Source organism: Anneissia japonica, unplaced genomic scaffold (genome assembly GCF_011630105.1).
Source record: "Anneissia japonica isolate Jap-2015-1 unplaced genomic scaffold, ASM1163010v1 scaffold9668_len1562885_cov226, whole genome shotgun sequence".
Taxonomy (NCBI): Eukaryota; Metazoa; Echinodermata; class Crinoidea; order Comatulida; family Comatulidae; genus Anneissia; species Anneissia japonica.
In genome coordinates this window covers 576,086-595,358 of record NW_022711326.1, presented here as the reverse complement: position 1 = coordinate 595,358, position 19,273 = coordinate 576,086, and the positions used below count along the sequence as shown (strand labels likewise).

Below are 19,273 nucleotides of genomic sequence, written 5' to 3'. Positions count from 1 at the left end.
TTACAATAGAACATGCATACCGACTACAGGAACAGGAACAGTTCGATCACAGTGAGTACTTACAAAGAGTATAAGTACTTACTACTGGGACTCTGACTGACAAGGCAATTTAGGCCTAACTAATTTTTGGTAAGGTGAAACCTAATGACTAATCCTAATTATTTAATTTTTAGCGATATTATGAAGCTATATAGGTTCTAGGCCTAGCCATAACTCATTGCAGAAGATATTCGGCTACGTACCCGCGGTCCATCCATGGATCGCACCTGATCCGCTCTAAAAAACAATGTTTTGAGGCCTTGACTAGGCTTGCCGCATTTGATGATGCTCAGCTTAGACTAGGGCCTAGGCACAAGGCTAACTAAGGGTAGCAGGTAATTTCGGCCCAAATCCAACTCGGCTCAGAAGAACCAACTCGGATCAAAACCAACTCAGCCCAGACAACAACTCAGACCAACCAACTCAGCCCAAACGACAACACGGATCCAAAACCAACTCCGCCCATTAATATTATTTATTAATCTATCTGTTAATGATTCCTAATGATTTTTGTTTAATGTATCCTAACTGTTATTTTATCTTATTTATTCGTTTTATCTAATTCTAATGTTATTTGAGTAATAGTTTCAGACATAAATTATTTCTTTGTTCATATAGACATACTTTTGTTATGTGTAATAATTTCTAACGTAGACTAATTAAAAATTTACACAATTGTATTCACAGACCTGCCAACTCACCCGATCCTGTTGGGTGTCACTCGATATTTAAACAAATCTCCAGTTCTCCCGATCAAATCTAATATTCACCAGATTTCACAGGCCACCACCCTCCCCAAAAATACTCCGATTTATGCATAATTTAATTGATTTGATCGTTATTATTCAATGTTTTTCGCCGCCTGCTTGCTTCGCGGTGCAATACAAAAGCAGCCATTTTCAATTCGAATGTCGCCATCAACGGCCAATGATTTATAGTGAAGTGACTTTATCGACTTTTTTGGTGTCTTGCATCATCTTTTGGTTATTTCTGGAAACCTCCAGATTTTTTGGTAAATCTCCAGATTTTTTTTTCAGATTCTTAAAAAAAATCTCCAGATTTTCATGACCCAAGGGTTGGCAGGTCTGTATTCGGATAATGCCGAACATAATAGACCTAATTATAAATGTGTTAAAACCATCATAACATAACTTCCTTATTCTTTTATGATTTCCGAAATATTTAATCGTTTAACAATAAATTTCTCCAAAAAAATATTTAATTATGCATACAAAATTTAATAGTTTATTCATCTCTTTTAAGCACATTGACACTATGACTACACCTATGTACGATATTGATTATTCAAGAAGGTTATAGGAAGGTTATTTATGGTTAGTTGTTCCCTGTGTGTAAAATGAATAGTTGACTTTTGTTGTCAGTTTTTGCAAGGCACTACATTCATCGGAAAACAGATTGAGTGCTGTTAATCTGAAATTAACAGTTTACCAAAAAATATTTACCAGAAAATGTAGTGCACCTGTTTTATTCCAAAGTGTTAGATTTATTGTAAAAATAAAAAAACCTGCTGGGGTAGCCAGCCTAAAATGACAGTAGGCCTAAAGTTTACTTCTAAAATTTCCCATCATGAATTGAAAAAAAACTTTAAATGTAGCCAGTTTGAATTAAATGTACCTGAATAAATCTGTCATATTTGAGTATGTTATTTTGCTTTATGTTCATACAAATATATTCATTATTTTATAAAGGTATGTTAAAATTCTACTAAAAGATAAAATTAATTGGGCCTACAGTAGTAATAATTCGCATATAACATAAAAAGAAATGATAAGAATAGTAATAATAAAGAAAAATAATATTAGGCCTATAAATATTAATTGTAATTATAATAATAATACTAAAATAATGATAATAAATAAATAATATTAATTATTATTATTATCATTTTACTACAACAATGTATTATTATTTAGTAGTCGTATTCAATATTCTATTTCGATTCAATTGAATTGTTATTTGGGTATTGTGTAATCGCGATCGCTATTCATTTGGGTAGTTTTCGTCTGGGCAGAGTTGGTTTTGGTCCCAGTTGAGTTTGGTCCGAAGTGTCGGTTGGGCCGAGTTGGTGTTGGTTCGGGCCGAGTTTTTCAATTTTCTTTTGACTTTGTTTTGCGTGTTATTGTCTTTCTATTTTGTTGGCTTGTTTGTACTGTAGACAAGCGTTAGCCAGGTTGCGCCCCGATTACAATTGAAACAGCGTTATAACAATATACCGGTTTTACTGAATGTCCAATATACAGTGATATCAGATCCCACTTGTATGATGATATTGTTCAAATCAACCCATCCTTTGCAGATCTAACCACTAAATGACAAATTTAATTTTGTAATGAGTGATGGCAACCACTGTTATAGGGTAGCTAAATTTGCTTTTCAAATCCTCTTCTTACATCAGTCTATTGTGTTTAAGAAATTCATATTTTAAGAAATGTTTGTATAGTTTGTTTTAAAAATTGTTAAATTGTGTATGCATGTTTTGTAATATGTCCAGTTTTTCACTTATAAGCCAGAATTGACTGGTCTCAGTTTAAATTTGGGAGTGTGAATAAATAAAAAACTTATTAAACATCAATTTTTCACCGTCTAAGCTATTAGTGGTAGTAATTAACAAGTAAGGCCACAGGAAATTAATATCTGATTTCTAAGGCATTGAATTAGCAGACCCTTATAATGATAATATGAAGCCCACATGCATTTCATAGAATGTCTGAATTTAAAGAGGAATGTTATGTTGGTAAGCAATGGTAGCCCTACTATTTTTTATTAAATTATTTACTATTAAAATACCTGTTTATATAATATATCTTCTTGTGAGGTACATTTAAAAAAAACCAGTATATCAATGTATTGATTTGTTATTGACAACTTACCTGTATAAATTGATTGCCTGACCTTAAGGTTGAGTGACTAATTTGCATATGCTACACTAAATGCATAAGTGATTCTAAGCAGAGTAACGAGAGTATGTTGTGAATATTATTATCAGTTTATTTTTTGTATTCAGTTACTATTCTATATAACTGTCATCATTTTTTTTAGTGTACAGTTTAATTATCTTAAAGATGTATTGTCCCATGCAAAATAAAAAAAAAATCATTTTTGAAATTAACTTACCCATTTTAAAGTCCTGTATTACGTAAACATGATCAACTTGAACATAGAAATTAGTGTATTTCAAAAATGTTTACACATCATTTTGCAGCACAAAAAGATAGAAACACTTGCAGTCACTGAAAGAGTTTTATTGTTATCAATTTTAAAAATCAGAGTACACATGTATTAAATTCAATAATTTTGAACATGATTAACTGCAAAATGAGCAAGATAAATTCAGAAATATTTTTCATGATTTTTTTGTCATTTTCAAGGGACAATACTTTAAATTTCTCCTTTGTAATTCTCATGGAATTTGTCTTAAGGTTATAGCCAACTTCAATCTTACAATATTTTTTTTTTATTTGTCCATGCAGATGTCTACTAAGCTTATTGTGATCTTTGACTGGTGTTACAACTGTATATTCATGTCGCAAAATATCACCATATTGCGAGATGAGGCAAAAACAATTTAAAATTGCAATTTTCATCATCGTATTCGTATACTTGCTTACTTTCGGCATTATACTACCAATAATGTGCTGGAATCTTCCCTTTTCACGGTACTATGTCCGTAGGAAAAGTACACACACTGTTGACAGTGCAATAAAGAAAGACACGTTCGAGGCCAAAAAAGCTTACAAATACTTTTCTGATATGGAACCGCCTGAAAGTAGCATAGAATTTTACAACCAAGCTTTTGTAACGCGAAATCCAAAATACGCAATTGGAATTATCACAGTTAAAAGACGTGCATTAGACACAAATTCTAAACCATACTCTCCTCAGTATTTGCCACGCGTGGTGGCCCGGTTTGATAAGCTACTTAAAAAGTACAATAAAAAAGATGTTGTATTTTTCCTATGCAATGCTCAGTCTGACCCTGAGGAACATGGAACAGCGTGGGAGCTAGCAAAGTATGTGCCTTCTGTACATAAAGTGAGATCTCCACTGAAGAAACGATTACCAAATTCTCGTGAGCTTGAGAAACAGGATTATGTTTTTTGCATGAATCATATTCGGAAGTTTAACGCGACATACTCGATCCTTGTCCAAGACGATGCCTTACCGTATCCACAGTTTATAAAAGAGCTGGATCACCTAGTAACAACTAGAATAGAGAATAAATTTGTTAGAGGTAGACTTCAAAAGAACACAGATACATTGGCGTCTGTCAAATTCTACTTTCCTGAAAAATGGGAAGGTTATGGAGCTGAGTCCCGCCTAATTATAGAACTCATTGCTGTTGGGGCTTTTGGGGGCGGTATATTATATGCAATTTTCAGCATATTCTGGTTCACTGACAAGACGTGTTCTCAAAGTTTTATAATGTTTATCATGTGGTCATTTTATATTGGATTGTTGATGTTTGTAATTGGACGGCCTTATCTCTTGTCGTTGCGAATGTTGTCTCCCGATTACTATTCTATCGTGTCCGCTCCTGAATGTTGCATTCCTGCAGTTCTGTACAAGACAAAGTATATAGAACTCTTAGAGAATCACTTGCGTGGAATTACTTGCCACAATACGTATCCATTAGATGTCGCAATCAGTAGGTTTTTTCAACAGCTCTCTTTAAAACAGTATTTAGTTGTGCCAAATCTATTTGACCATATTGGTTTATTTTCATCTCTTCACAAAGAACCAAAGGATCCACACTCCTTTATGACGTGAAAATAATAAATAATTTGTATCTGTACAGTAGTTGTGACATACAGTATCGTAAGTATACTCGCATAATAAGACCAGGCTTAAAATAACAAATAACGATAGAAAAACAGGGGGTTATCTTTTATGCACTACAGTATGAACAAATTTTAGAGTTAACCCTTTGAAGTTGCGGTCCGTATAATATATGAACCAATTTACTGTTGCAGGAAGCCCGCTCCGAATTATGTACGGACTGACTTTGGTGCTGCTGCCCTCTATTTAATGAGTAATTTTAGGGGTTTCCCTATTGTTGCCGCAACTGGACGTGCAGAAGCCTTCAAAATGGCCAAATCGGTAGCAATCATTCAACGTCAGTGATGCACTTACCCTTATTTTAGCGGATGATGACAGTGGGGCTTAATGGGCGTCAGTGACCGTGGCAAAATTCACTTGAGAATTTAAAGGGTTAAATCATGATGGTCTTATGTGCGGATCGTCCGTAACGCGTGAATTTACTACTACAATGAAGCTACTAAATGTTGATTGAATACAAAATCAACCAAAAATCTTCTCAAACTCAAGGGTTGACGCTTAAATGCGAGTATACGGTGCGGTTATGGTGCTTTGCTTCCCTTCCCAGAAAGTGTATTTCTACCTCAGTACACATAGTTCATGTATAAGCTATCATTATTAATGTACTGTGCTGCAGCAAAATTTATATGTAATTAGCATTGATTTACTGCAAGATGGTCTGTATTGTACCATATTGTACGGTATTGGGCAATTCCACAACAATTACAATTTAATCTAGATAATATTTGGACGGATTGTCATGTCCTGTGATAAAAATTAAAGTGGAATTCCTTCACAAAGTAAAATTTGTAGAAAATTTCAAAATGTTGACAAGATCCTTTTTTGAAAATTTTTTAAGCAGCCTAGCTGCTTAAAAAAGTTGTGCACTATAACACACCTATAAGGCGAGACATTTTATACCTTGTTTCGAAAACTTTTTTTTTTTAAGATCATCAGAGGAGGGCAGAAAGAAAAATAAAAATAAATTTTTTTCTTATTAAGCAAATAGTTTTGCCAAAAACATCCAGATGGAGGTGAAAATAAAATTAAAAGGGTGAATACTGTATAAACAATATACAGTAATGGTGATTGTGTAGTTGGGATGAAATACACATATCTTATTCTTGGAGATTTCTAAATAAAGTAAAACCTTTTTTTTTTTCTTGAAATTTAGATTTTTTTTGGTGGTGGGTGCTTTAATTGGCCAAAAATACAATTTTATTTGAAATGATCATTAATGATGGCCGGTGGGTTTGCTATAACAAGGTATAAACAAAAGTTTTGCCGTAATACCCATAAAAGTTATTTTCAAGACGCATTCTAGCCTTCTCAGTTTGTAAAAATAAGCCAAAAATTGTTGTGCTTTGTAATTCTGTTTCCCTATTATAAAATTAAAAATTGTTGTTCTTTGTAATTCTGTTTCCCTATAATGAAATTAAAAATTGTTGTGCTTTGTAATTCTGTTTCCCTATTATAAAATTATATGATGTAGACTAATAGTGATCTGTGACAATATGTCAAGTTTCACCTTCTTGTAAGAAAATCCTGCCAAAGTACTACAGATTGAGATAGAGGTAGTGGTTATAGCTGTAGAAAACTAAAGCCGCAATCGCACTGGATTTAAAATAGGGAAATTTTTACCAAGACTGTGGGTAACATTCCAATGGGTAAACTTCCTGTCGTTCGCACTGGGATTTATCGACGTGGTTAGTTTTACCACAGGCCATGGTGAAACTAACCATTCGTACAGATTCAACTATTGGGGGCGCTAAGACAGGGCCCACATCATGTTGTATTTGTTGATAATCGCGATGGATTGTCTCACCAAGACCTAGCACATTTATTAATGCTCCATATAAATCGGCCATTAAAACAAACCGAGTAAACAAGTGAAAAAAATGACAAAATTACTCAAAATCAAGACCCTAGCAAACACGCGCGAAATTAATCAAGATGTTTGTGTGTGACGTTTTATTCCAGGTCACAGCTCATGCGTAATTGCCTGACAGCCTGAGGAAGGTCATTCACTGTGATGACTTGGGAAGTTTACCCGACTCGCGCTGTTCGCATTGGACTTTCCTGTAGGTAAAACTAACCTGGTCAGTTTTCCTGGGCAAGCGGGACTCGGTTAAATTAATCGCGCGGCTTGGGTAAGTTTCCTGTCAGGTAAACTTCCTGTGCTGTTCGCACTGGACTAATTATGGTAAAACTAGCCAACGTGTTGGTTAGTTTTACCAAAAAAAGTCCAGTGCGATTGTGGCTTTAGGGTGCATGATAGGGTTGGTTGGTGAGAACATTGGTAAACTCTAAATAATAAGAGTCCATTTTAATAATGGGCAAATCATGGCAGGTAGAGGGCCACAAAATTAGCTTTAGTCTGGGTGGCCCCACCCACCTCTACCCACCGTAACTACTGTACATCCCTGATAATTTATTTATGTGCTTTTATTTACAATACTAATTTAACTGAGATGTGCCTTTGTTTAAATATGGAAAGATTTAACAATATAAATTACAGTACAGTATTAGGCCTGTGCTGAATTTAAATGCCACATTTTATATTTAATTTAATGTAAAAATAAATGGAAAATATACATAATTATTATAATTTTTTTAAATTTTATGTATGAATATATATAATTTTAATCAAAACAAATTGTTTAATTGAAATAGTTAAATGCACATTTTATGATACAGTACTGTATTCAATGATTTATTCAATTATTGTTGTTAAACAATTCTACAACAGACAAATAAATTCACAGAAATTGAATTAAGTCGTCTCAAAGTATGGTTTTATTGCACAAAATACTGTATGATTATTGCACATAGTTTTGTATTACTCAGCAATTGCATAGTAAAGATATATAAACATTTAATTTCTTGATAAATATATATAATGATATAGAAAAATATAAAATATTCTGTATTCTGTAGTAAAACGTTATAAACTTTTTCATAAAGCACAGTTTTATTTTCTTCAATTCAGCACATGATTATTAATTCATTTTCTCTCATTTTTCCGATGTTGGTGGAGGTTTTGCATACTTCTGGTTCCATAAGTAGCAATAAAAATTTGTATTATTTAGGCTGTTTTTGCACACACATACACATATACGCATCAATGTTCGCATTATAATCCCAAGCAGTACAGATAATCACTTCAGGAAGGGCATGATAATGTTTTTTTTGTTTTTTGGGGATTTTTTTGTTTTTTTGTTTTTTGCAATAATTTCATTAGGAAAATTCTTTAAAAACTGGTAGAAGGGAGTCAAAGGGTTAATCTTTTAAAAAGTTGTTTTCATTTACTTTGCATTTTAGACAAGATGGTAAATGTCACTTATTAACTTTTGTTGAAAACTGAAGGATGAATTTGTTATTAAGTTCTTTTATGAAGATGGACTAAAAAGGTCAGTACAACTAGAATCCACTTAAACCTATGAAAAGGAATGCTTAATCTAATCTAATCTTTTTTTTTTTTTTTTTTTTTTAATTTATGAAAAAGTATTTCACACAACCAATATCTATCTTTATCTTATCATTTTCAAAATTAATTATCAGCGCACCAGACAGGTATATACTTTTAATGGTCAGAAAATTGTTTTCAGTAATTCCTTTACATTAATTTACTGCATACAACAATACAAATAATAAAGATGTTAATATTATTTATTACTGCAAGATCTTACAGACTATAGGTAAAAATAGTGTGACTAAGGAGGTACAATAGATAGTTGATGTTAACAATTGGATTTGGTCAATCTAAAGAAGAGACAAAGTAGAGAAAGAAGTAATGTAAGGAGATAAAAAGAATTAGGAAGAAGACAGTGCAAAAGAGTAAGATGTAGAGTAGATAGATAAGATGGCAAGTAGTGGACTGCCCACCATGCAGGGGGGCAAGTTTGACGGGATGTCAGATTTAATCGCCCAAGGGATAAAAGGCAGGCAGTGGACTGCCCACCATGCAGAGAGGCAAGTTTGACGAGATGGCAGATTTAATTGCTCAAGGGATAAAAGGCAGGCGGTGGACTGCCCACCATGCAGAGAGGAAAGTTTGACGAGATGGCAGATTTAATTGCTCAAGGGATAAAAGGCAGGCGGTGGACTGCCCACCATGCAGAGAGGAAAGTTTGACGGGATGGCAGATTTAATTGCTCAAGGGATAAAAGGCAGGCGGTGGACTGCCCACCATGCAGAGAGGCAAGTTTGACGGGATGGCAGATTTAATCGCCCAAGGGATAATCCATACAGACAACAGTTTCTGCCCAAACCTCTCCCTAACCAGTCACTCATCAGGACTGATGAATTTTCATCCATACATGAAGCACACTGTATCTAGATAACTGGGTCCGCCAACCTATTGCCTATGACTACCCAATTCATATCACCGCCGCCAATACGCGTTCAGATGGCGACTCGATCCAAGCCCACTCTGAGAAAGGGAAAGCCATATCCAATAAGGTGGGAGAATTTGCTTCCCAAAGGTGTGATGGCATCAGACACCCCTCCTACAGGAATCGACTTATGCCTACCCCATTTCTCACCGAGAAACCATAGGGATTGGTGTCCAATTCTGAATCTCGGCAACCTTAACCAGGCAATCAGGCCTCAGAAATTCCACGGGCTCCCTGCCTGTAGTCTTCCAGAGCCTCCACTCCAGAGAATAGACTGTGTCTTTAGAAAGATGCCTATTTTCATGTCAATATCCATCCTGCAGACTACAAGTAGCTGCAACTCTGCCAGATGGCCTTGTGTACCAGTCTTTAGTTCTACCATTCAGTCTGTGTCCAGCTCCCTGGAGTCCTCATATGGGTAATCAAAGCCCAAGTGGCACACTTTTTACCCCAGGGGAATCAGGTATTTAATGTGCCTGGACGGCTGGCCCATCTTTAACGACTTTAGGCTGGAGTCACCTACAAGTTGTGATGAATCTGCCCAATTTCTAGGTGTTAATATGAACAGGGAAAAATCTAATCCTATCTTGGTACCCATTTACCATGAGGGAGGGAATCGTAATCAAAAGTGATGCTGTTAGTCTATGAATAAAATACTTACCCGAATTAACACCCTTCTATATCTCCATCCCAGATTGGTTTTTGTGATTAAACAAATAAAATCAATCCTATTTCCTTACCTGTAATAGGTGGGCCCCTCATTGATTGAACTCCCATTCTGTGGATAACTATGTGTTAGTAATTGCTTAATTAGTGTAACTCTTTGTCAGCCAAATTTTGGATCCTTCTCTTCATTGGACCTGCTGTCATCATTTCTCTGATTAATGCATGCAGATTTGCGGCTTCATAAGGATGTGTGTCTTTTTCCTTCGGCATCTTGGAAATGTCCAGATTACCACGGATGCACCTCTAAGAGCTGGGGCAGTTGTAGATCAGTTACTCCATGAATCAGCTGGTCACATCAACATCATCAAGTTGAATGGCAATAATCTTCTTTGTGACAGTCCATTTTGTATTTGCTCTTTTTGGTTCTTTCGTTTGAGTCACTTAAAAAATCTGGTTATGGTTTTGGTATCTTGTAAGTGCTGGAAGGCTGGAATATCACCATACAATTTGTTTGTCCTACTTTACTGGGCTGTTCAAAACTCAGGTACATGATTCTTCTCCATCCATCAGCCTTCATCACCATTTTTGCACACAGTGTTTGAGAGGATAAGTTTTGCTGTGTAGTTAGGAAACTAAGCATTGTACGTGCATAAAACATAAATTCACGTTTTTTGTCTTGTCAATTAAACATCACAGTCCAGCATTCAAATTTTACCATAGCTTGATGAGTCAGAGTGACATTCATTCAGTGAACACATCCAGCACACATCTGCTCACGTACATGAGGCTTGGGTCGCAGATGCGTCATTGTCTTTACACGATGATACCATCACAACATTCAAGGTGGGCTTCTGGTGACCAAGACTCCCACTATAACAGTTTTATACCCCTTCTCCAGTTTTCGAGTTAAGATAAGGCAAGATATTTTTTATGCCTCTTTTGCGAATTTAAAAAAAGAAAAACTTTCAATCTTTTCTGAAAAATTCTCACCTAAGTCGGCCTATTTAAATTGAATCAGAAGTGCTGTAAATCCATGGGCATGTTAGAGCACTGCACAGACATTGAGGTTTTTTACAAATTATCGTGGCAATCACACAGCATTAGCTGACAGGTTTAAGTATATATTAATACTGTATAATGAAAATATTTATATATATTTTATTTATATTTATATTATAAATATTTATATTTTATTTTATTTTTTTAGTAGTGTTTATATTTTTTTGTTGTATGGCTTAGATTGGAAAACAAAATAATTCCCTTGAGTATTTAAATATAATTGTGTAGGCGGTGACAATAATCATAATAATTTTAAAATAAATGTTACTCTGAGGATATTTTCCTTGTTTATTGCATATTTTATTTTAATACGACTGCTTCTTTTAATAATACATACGGTAAATATTATTTATTTTCCATTGTGCAACTTTTTTTAACACTATAATGTTTTGTTCCATTACATATTCATTTATTTTTCAGGAAAAGATTTTTCTTTATCACAATAAATTTTTGGGTTCTTTCTCCTGTAGAGTCTTGAACACTATGCAGTGGATATGTGCGCTCTATAAATATTATTATTATTATAATTATTATTATTATTAATTATTGTTATTGTTATTATTATTATCATTATTAATTATATTATTATTGTTATTATTATTATTATTATTATTAATTATTGTTATTGTTATTATTATCATTATTAATTATATTATTATTGTTATTATTATTATTATTATTAAAAGTTTTATGCTATCTAAAATTTGAAATTGATGGTAATGCATTATTCTATAATAAAATAATATAAATTTAAAGTTAATTTATTTACAAAGCTATACTTTGCTTAATTTCTATTGTATCATCACAGTTGCAATGTTATTAAAGTGAAACTGATAAATTTACTGTAAAGTACAACTTGACTTTAAATGTCCTTTTAAATTATTATTAAAATGTACCATGGAAGTTGTTGAAATTAACTCAAAATATTTGAAATTTGGCCTTTTTATTGCCATTTCCAGACATCTGAGGTGTTATATCTTTAACATTTATCCCAGCCAGTGTGTGGCTAAGGTAGGCTAAGGAAGGACTCAGAGTGCTCTTTTATGAAAAATTAGAAAATCCCCCCCCCCCCACCTTTAAAAATCCTGCCTACGGGCTTGACCTTGTGAATGTCTACGAGACAGAGAAGAGCACATCCACAGAGAAAACTATTCTTACTTAAAATTAAGAACTTGACCTAGCTTAATTACCAATAGTTTAAGTGATTTAACTTACTCTAATGTTGTATTGATGAGCAGTATTAAAATAAGGACAAAATCTCATGCATTAAATTTAGTTTTAAAACTTTAAAAAATTCAACTTACCGGTACATCCAATTCGAAACCATTAGGAAAAAAAAAATGAAAAAATATAAAAAATAAAAATAAACATTTTAAAAAATGCTCTCCGGCTTAACTTGTGTAAAGGGTTTTTACCTTGAATTATTCCAGAATTAAAAGAATAATTAAGTGGAAAATGCACTTTTTTCTGTACTTGTAAAAGTAAAGTGTTAATTAAGTGGAAAATTATTCTGAGCTTGAGCAGGCCCATATTTCTACCTTAAAGACTCATTGCTTATCTAATACCTGTTAAAAGGCCAAGAAAAATAAATTAATTTCTTGTCATTATCTGTATGTTTTTTAGGCCTACAATATGATTCTATTCTAGCTTCTAAGGATTGCAATGCCAAAAAAAGTTTATTTTTTGTAAATAAAAAACCAAAATATGAGGTGACAAAAAAAGTGCAGGTGATGACGAGAAACTAATTCATTTTTCTACTTACCTCTTAAATCAATGCCTGTCTAACTTATACTAAAGCCTTATAATCCCTATAGAGTTAAACTTGCCAAAGTCGACTTTTCCTAACTTTATCTTATTTTACATGCCAAATTGTAATGTTTTAATTAATTAACAAGCTGTAAGTCGAACAATTTTTCAATGGCATTTTGCAATCGACTTAGGCAAGTTCAACTGTGTACCTTTGTTCATCACACTCATAGAATAAAAACATCACTTTTAATATGAAGACTATCACCCCGGGTATGATAGGTACTAAATGTGACAAGATTTGACTTTTCTCTTGATAGTAAAACCCAGAGATTCAGTAAGATTGGTCAACAATTACAGGGGAACTTCATCTAGAAAGTCGGGGAGAATAAGACAGTCGTTCGGAACAAGAAAACCTGAATTTCCCCAGCGTAGAAAGTGACCTCTAGGTCTTTGACTACCTGAATGAGGACACTGGAAGCTGTACGCAGGCCAAATGGAGGAACCATAAACTGGCATGCAGGAACAGCTGGCAGAGTGGCAGTAACTTGCAGCTTGCCAGATGGATGCGACATAAAAACAGGCGTCTTTTAGACACAGCCCAGTCTCCAGATTGGATGGCCCGGAACACTAGAGACAGAGTGCCCTTGTGGAACGTCTGATGCTTGATCACCCGGTCAAGGCTGCAGAAGTTCGGAATGGAACACCATCCCCTGATTTCCCAGTGAGAAACAAGGCAGGTGTAAAGCCGTTCCCGGCAGGAAGAGGTGTCTGACACCACTGCACCCCTGGCAAGCAAATTCCCCCACCCCATTTAACATAGCTTTCCCTTTCCCAGTTGTGCTGGCATTCGAGGGAACACTTATCAGCGACGGCGATATGTTTTCAATTCGGTATCCATATGCAATGTTTGGATGGCCCAGTTATCCAGCGACAATGCAATCAGTGCATGGGTGAATAAGTAACAGCCCCAACAATTTCCCACTTAGGAAGAAGATTAGACAGAAACCGTTGTTTGTAAAAAACTCCCTTATAGGTGTCTAAATAAACCACCTCATCGAATAAGGTGTTAAGGCTGCCCCCTCCCCCTGCAACAATGACACAAAGGTCATGTCATGATTATCTAAGCAATTAATTGACAAGAAAAATGCTTTCCTCAGTGATTTAACAAAATGAGCAATTGTAATAGGAGTTTGATGTAAAATGTACAATGTTACTGTTAAAGACAGGTTCAACAGAGATATAAAAGCGTATAGAGAAAATAAAGTAGATGAAAGGTGATTGTAACGATGCATTGAAAAGGGAATCAAAGAAAGCCAATAGTAAATTGATAAAATTAGAGGTAGAAAAATGATAGAAGACAATGTAAGCTGAGGCAGCATACAAGAATTAGAAAAAAGGTTAAGAATTGACTGGAATTATACCTCTCTGTATGTTATTAAGTAACACCATTTTCCAATTTCCTATAATAGTAGTAGTAATAATATTGTTGATTAAACAGTAATATTGGTTGGTTAGATGAAAAGGTAATTAAAACAATTATGATAAAGATGGAAATACTTAAAAATATTACACCTGTCTAGAAGTAGGAAAAATAATTAAGATAAAGATACTTAGAAACTGATTTAGGTTTGAAAATTTTAAAACTGGTTAAATATTGCACAAAATGTTTGTTATTTATAGATATTGCATAGTAAAAATTGCACTTTAAATATGGATATAGATACTGATAAAATTAAGTTTTAAAAGTGCAGCTAGAATTGTAAAATTATTAATTTAAAGTTTATTTGAAATGTCCAAGAAATAGGAGTGTGGAAACTAGAATGTACTTACCATTAATTAAAAGAACCTGCAAAGAAAATATATTTCAAACAATTTTGATGTTAAAATTCACCTTAGAAAAATGCTGAGAAAAATTACTAACAAATTATTCAAAATTTCACTCTAATATTCCCAACTACCTGTAAAAATTCATAATCCCTTTAAAATCATTTTTAAATTTTCTTTTTCTATCAAAAATTCCTTCCTTTAAAAATATTAATTTCCTTTAATTTATAATTTATATTTAATGTTAATTTCTTTAAATTTAAAACTGATGATTCTTCTTTTTGAATTGATAAACTTCCTGATTATTGAGAGGATTATTATTGAAAGAAAACAAGTATATTAGTCTGGAAGTAGGCACAGAGTGACAGTGGGAATTGTGCAAAACAAAGATGGTGTATCTGTGTGTGTATGTGCAATTAGGAGCCTAATACAATTTGTACATCCTCCGACGGAAATTGCCCGACTTCGGTGAGTCTTTTGATGGGGCAGTTGGTGGTTTTGGTTTTGGTGGAGCTGGTTTGTGGTTGCTCTCAATTGGTTGTTTAGATGGTTTGAACTTTCTTCGAAAGCTTGGTTGTTGGTTTGTTGTGACCGGAGGCTTTGGTTCACAGACCTAATTGCAATAATAATAACTTTATATAACAATGGACATACACTGAATCAGTTGTATAGACAGGCAAAAAAAAAAACAAAAAACAAAAACAGAAGCCATTGTTTGGACCACAATTAGAAGGCAAGCCTTGTCTCATAGCGACCATTGATGATGATAATGATAATAATAATAATAATAATAATAATAGTAGTAGTAGTAGTAGTAGTAGTAGTAGTAGTAGTAATAGTAGTAGTAGTAATAGTAGTAGTGTAATAAAATATAATAATAATGTTACTAAAACCTACCTTAAGGGGAAATTAGAGAACAATTAAAAAAATGACGTTAAGAAGAAAATAACAGGACGTTATTAAGGGGAAAATAACACAAAAGATATTCCCCTCAAAGTCTGATTTTGAGAAATAATAACAATAATAATAATAATAATAATAATAATAATAATAATAATAATAATAATAATAACAATAATCATAAAATCACAATCATAATAACTATAATCATACCTCCAGGTCTTCAGAGGATTTGCCTCTGCTCACTGCCACCAATTCCCCGCTCTTTTTGATGGCTGGAAGGATTGGTGGAGTTTCGATTTTTGGTGGAATTAACTCCGTAAAGAGATTGGAGGCTCCCTCTCCGAACCTCAAGCTGTAGAAGACTGCATTGTTTGTCTTGCTTCCATCGTCCCCTTGAACGGTTGGAAGGCGTCGGGGGTTGGCCTGACGTGCTCGGGAGAGCTTACGTTCAGTACCCCGGCTGAGGTGTTTTGGTTTAGGACCGCTAGGTGGTGCGGGTTCCTAATAGTAGTGAAAACAATGATGACAATCTTAATATTAGTAAATAATTTAGGAATATAAATAATAAGAACTGTCTTTTAATAATAACGTTGATAATGGCAAAGAGATCAAAGCACTTCAATATAAATCTTGGTGTGTTTAGCAACTTGTTGAACCAACATTTGGTGAACCACAGGAGAAAATAAATTATGTAATTTCTACCCTCCATGGTGGCAGTATATATTACCTTGTTTGGGCTTATAATAAGTTTTAATGAATTATTTGTACATGTAGTGGTTTTGTGATGATGATGATGATGATGATGATGATGATGATGGAAATAATTCTAATAATATTAATAATAATAATAATTTTTCAATGTGAGAATGTCACTTTTTAAGATTTGACTGATTTTGCTATTGACGTTTTACAGTATGTGCCTTCTCTTTTATCAGAATTGTACAACTTATATTTGTTTTGTAATAAATTTATATTGATTTGAATTGAAAAAACAATTTCATAATGTAACTATATTTACTATGTCTGTGCAATATCTTCAGGGTCTATAACTAATTAAATTCCTACTTTACCATTTTTTTTATGTTTGGAAGGACACTGAATGCCTTCTCTTGAAGATCTTGGTCTTCAGATGGTTGCATTGTATTAGTTTTCTATAAAAAAAAAAATCTGAAGTTGTAACATTATTATTTGCTGTGAATTGATTACAATCATACCTATATCCTGTATGGCATGAGTGGTTATAGATGCAGGGCCTGGGTGGGTATAGGGACGGGCCCGGGTTTTCATAGGTGCGGGGCCTGAGTGCAGGTATAGGCGCGAGGCCTGGGTGGGGGTATAGGTGCGAGGCCTGGGTAGGGGTATAATAGACACCTGGGTGGGTAGGCGCGGGGCCCAGATGGGTAGAGGTGCACTACAGGGTATGGGTGGGTAGTCGTGGGCCCTAAGGTGTGTATAGGCTGGAGCCTAGATGCGTTGAGACTTGGGGACTGGGTGGGAGAGACGCGTGGCCTGGTTGGGTATGTGCGTGGGGCCTGGGTGTGTGGGTGTATGTGCAGGACTTGATGTGGGTATAAACATAGGTCCTGGGTGTGAGTATAAGCGTAGGATCTGGTGGCCATAGGTGCGGGACCTGGCTGGGTAAACGCGGGCCTGGGTGGGTAGAGATGCATTGCTTGGGTCAGTAGAAACACAGGGCCTGAGTAGGTAGAGGCGTGGGACCTTGGGTGTGGGTATAGGCGTGGGGCCTGGGTGGGTAGACGCGGGACCTGGGTAGAGGCGTGGCCTGGGTGGATAGGCGTGAGGCCTGGGTATCTAGGCCTGGGGCTTTGGCGGGTAGAGGTGCAGGGCCTGGGAGTGGGTAGAGGCAGGGACTTGCGTGGGTAGAAATGCTGTGCCTGGGCAGGTAGGCGCGGGGTCTGTGTGTGGGTATAGGTGCAGGGCCTGGGTGGGTATAGCACTGGGCCTTTTGGTGGCTAGGCACGGGGCGTGGGTGGGTAGGTGCAGGCCCGGGTCTAGGCATGGGAGATGCAGGGCCTGGGTGAGACACAGGGCCTGGATGTGCATGGGCCTGGGTGGGGTGCAGGGCCTGGGTGGGTGGACACGGGGCCTGGGTGGCTAGGCGCAGGCCCTGGGTGGGTAGAGACGTGAGGCCTTCTGGCTGGGTGTGGGATACTGTAGGTGTGGGGCCTGGGTGAGTAGGCGCTGGGCCTGATGGATAGGCAAAGTCTGGTGGGTAGAGATGCATGGCCTGGGTAGGTGAGGCACAGGGCCTCGATGGGTAGAGGTGTAGAACATGGGTAGGTAAAAGTGCAGGGCCTTGGTTGGTAGAGGTGCATGGCCTGGGTGATGGGTAGAGGTGCAGGACCTTGGGGGGTAGCTAGTGCTGTGTCTGGGGGTAGGTGCAGGACCTCGGTGGGTAGAGGCTCGGTATATGGGTGTATAGGTATAGGCGCAAGGCCTGGGTGGGTAGGTGCGGGGACCGGGTCTAGGCATAGGAGATGCGGGGCCTGGGTAAGTGAGACACAGGGCCTGGATGTGCATGGGCCTAGGTGGGGTGTAGGTGCAGGGCCTGGGTGGGTGGACGCGGGGCCTGGGTGAGTAAATGCTCGCAGCTAGGTGGGTAGAGACGTGAGGCCTTCTGGCTGGGTCTTGGTATACTGTAGGTGCGGGGCCTGGGTGGGTAGGCGCTGGGCCTGGTAACTAGGCGAGGCCTGGTGGCCAGGCAAAGTCTGGTGGGTAGATGCAAGGCCTGGGTAGGTGAGGGGCAGGGCCTCGATGGGTAGAGGTGTGGGGCATGGGTATGTAAAGGAGCAGGACCTGGGTGTCTAGGCCCAGGGCCTTGGTGCGGGACCTGGGTGGGTAGAGGTGCTGTGCCTGGGGGGTAGGCGCGGGACCTAGGTGGGTAGAGGCTCGAGGTATGGGGTAGGTATAGGTGCAGGGCCTGGGTGGGTAGGCACGGGTGTGGATGGGTAGGTGCGGGGGCCAGGTCTAGGCATAGGAGATGCGGGGCCTGGGTAAGTGAGAAACAGGGCCTGGATGTGCATGGGCCTAGGTGGGGTGTAGGTGCAGGGCCTGGGTTTGTGGACACGGGGCCTGGGTGGGCCTCGATAGGTAGAGGTGTGGGGCATGGGTAGGTATAGGCGCAGGGCCCATATATGTAGAGATGCGGGGCATGGGTGTGTAGGCGCTGGGCCTGTGTGTGTATGGCACAGGACCTGGATGGGTTGAGGCGCGGGGACTGGGTGGGTTGAGGCGCGGGGACTGGGTAGGTAGAGGCGCGGGGCCTGGGTGTATATAGGCGCGAAGCCTGGGTGTGGGTATACTGTGTGCAGTACCTGAGTGTGGGTATAGGCACAGGGCTTTGGTGTAGGTATAAGCATGGGGTGTGTGTACAGGCGCGGGGCCTAGGTGGGTAGACGCAGGCCTGGGTGGGTAGGCACGTGGCTTAGGTCGGTAGAGATGCAGGGCCTGGGTCGGTAGAGGCACAGGGCCTGGGTCGGTAGAGGCGCGGGATCTGGGTGTGGGTATAGGCGTCAGGGTGTGGGTATAGGCGTGGGGCCTGGGTGGGGAGACGTGGCCTGGGTAGCTAGGCGCAGAGCCTGGGTGTCTAGGCCCAGGGCCTTGGTGGGTAGAGGTGCATGGCCTGCGTGATAGGTAGAGGCGCGGGACCTGGGTGGGTAGAGGTGCTGTGCCTGGGTGGGTAGGCGCAGGACCTCAGTGGGTAGAGGCTTGGGGTATGGGTGTAGGTATAGGCGCAGGGCCTGGGTGGGTAGACACTGGACCTGGGTGGCTAGGCACGGGGG

The 19,273-nt window shown here is 37.7% G+C and overlaps 1 protein-coding gene across 3 annotated transcripts; it reads left to right on the top strand.

The window, feature by feature from the left end:
* The first annotated feature begins 29 nt into the window (after positions 1-29).
* On the top strand, positions 30-15,444 carry LOC117107403 (transmembrane protein 246-like). 3 transcript variants are annotated; one of them, XR_004445226.1, is made up of 3 exons: positions 74-129; positions 8,197-8,285; positions 13,061-15,444. XR_004445226.1 is itself a non-coding variant. In XM_033249076.1 (2 exons), the coding sequence occupies exon 2, from the start codon at positions 3,610-3,612 to the stop codon at positions 4,825-4,827; it is 1,218 nt and encodes a 405-aa protein (XP_033104967.1). In that variant the 5' UTR covers positions 30-51; positions 3,531-3,609; the 3' UTR covers positions 4,828-6,477. The 3 variants fall into 3 exon arrangements, 2 of the variants coding, with proteins under 2 accessions (XP_033104967.1, XP_033104965.1); XM_033249076.1 differs by lacking the exons at positions 74-129; positions 8,197-8,285; positions 13,061-15,444 and adding exons at positions 30-51; positions 3,531-6,477; XM_033249074.1 differs by lacking the exons at positions 8,197-8,285; positions 13,061-15,444 and adding an exon at positions 3,531-6,477.
* The last annotated feature ends 3,829 nt before the right edge of the window (positions 15,445-19,273 follow it).

Bases quoted from the DNA above. Each gene is read 5' to 3' on its own strand.
- LOC117107403 (XM_033249076.1), top strand. From the start codon at position 3,610: ATGAGGCAAAAACAATTTAAAATTGCAATTTTCATCATCGTATTCGTA.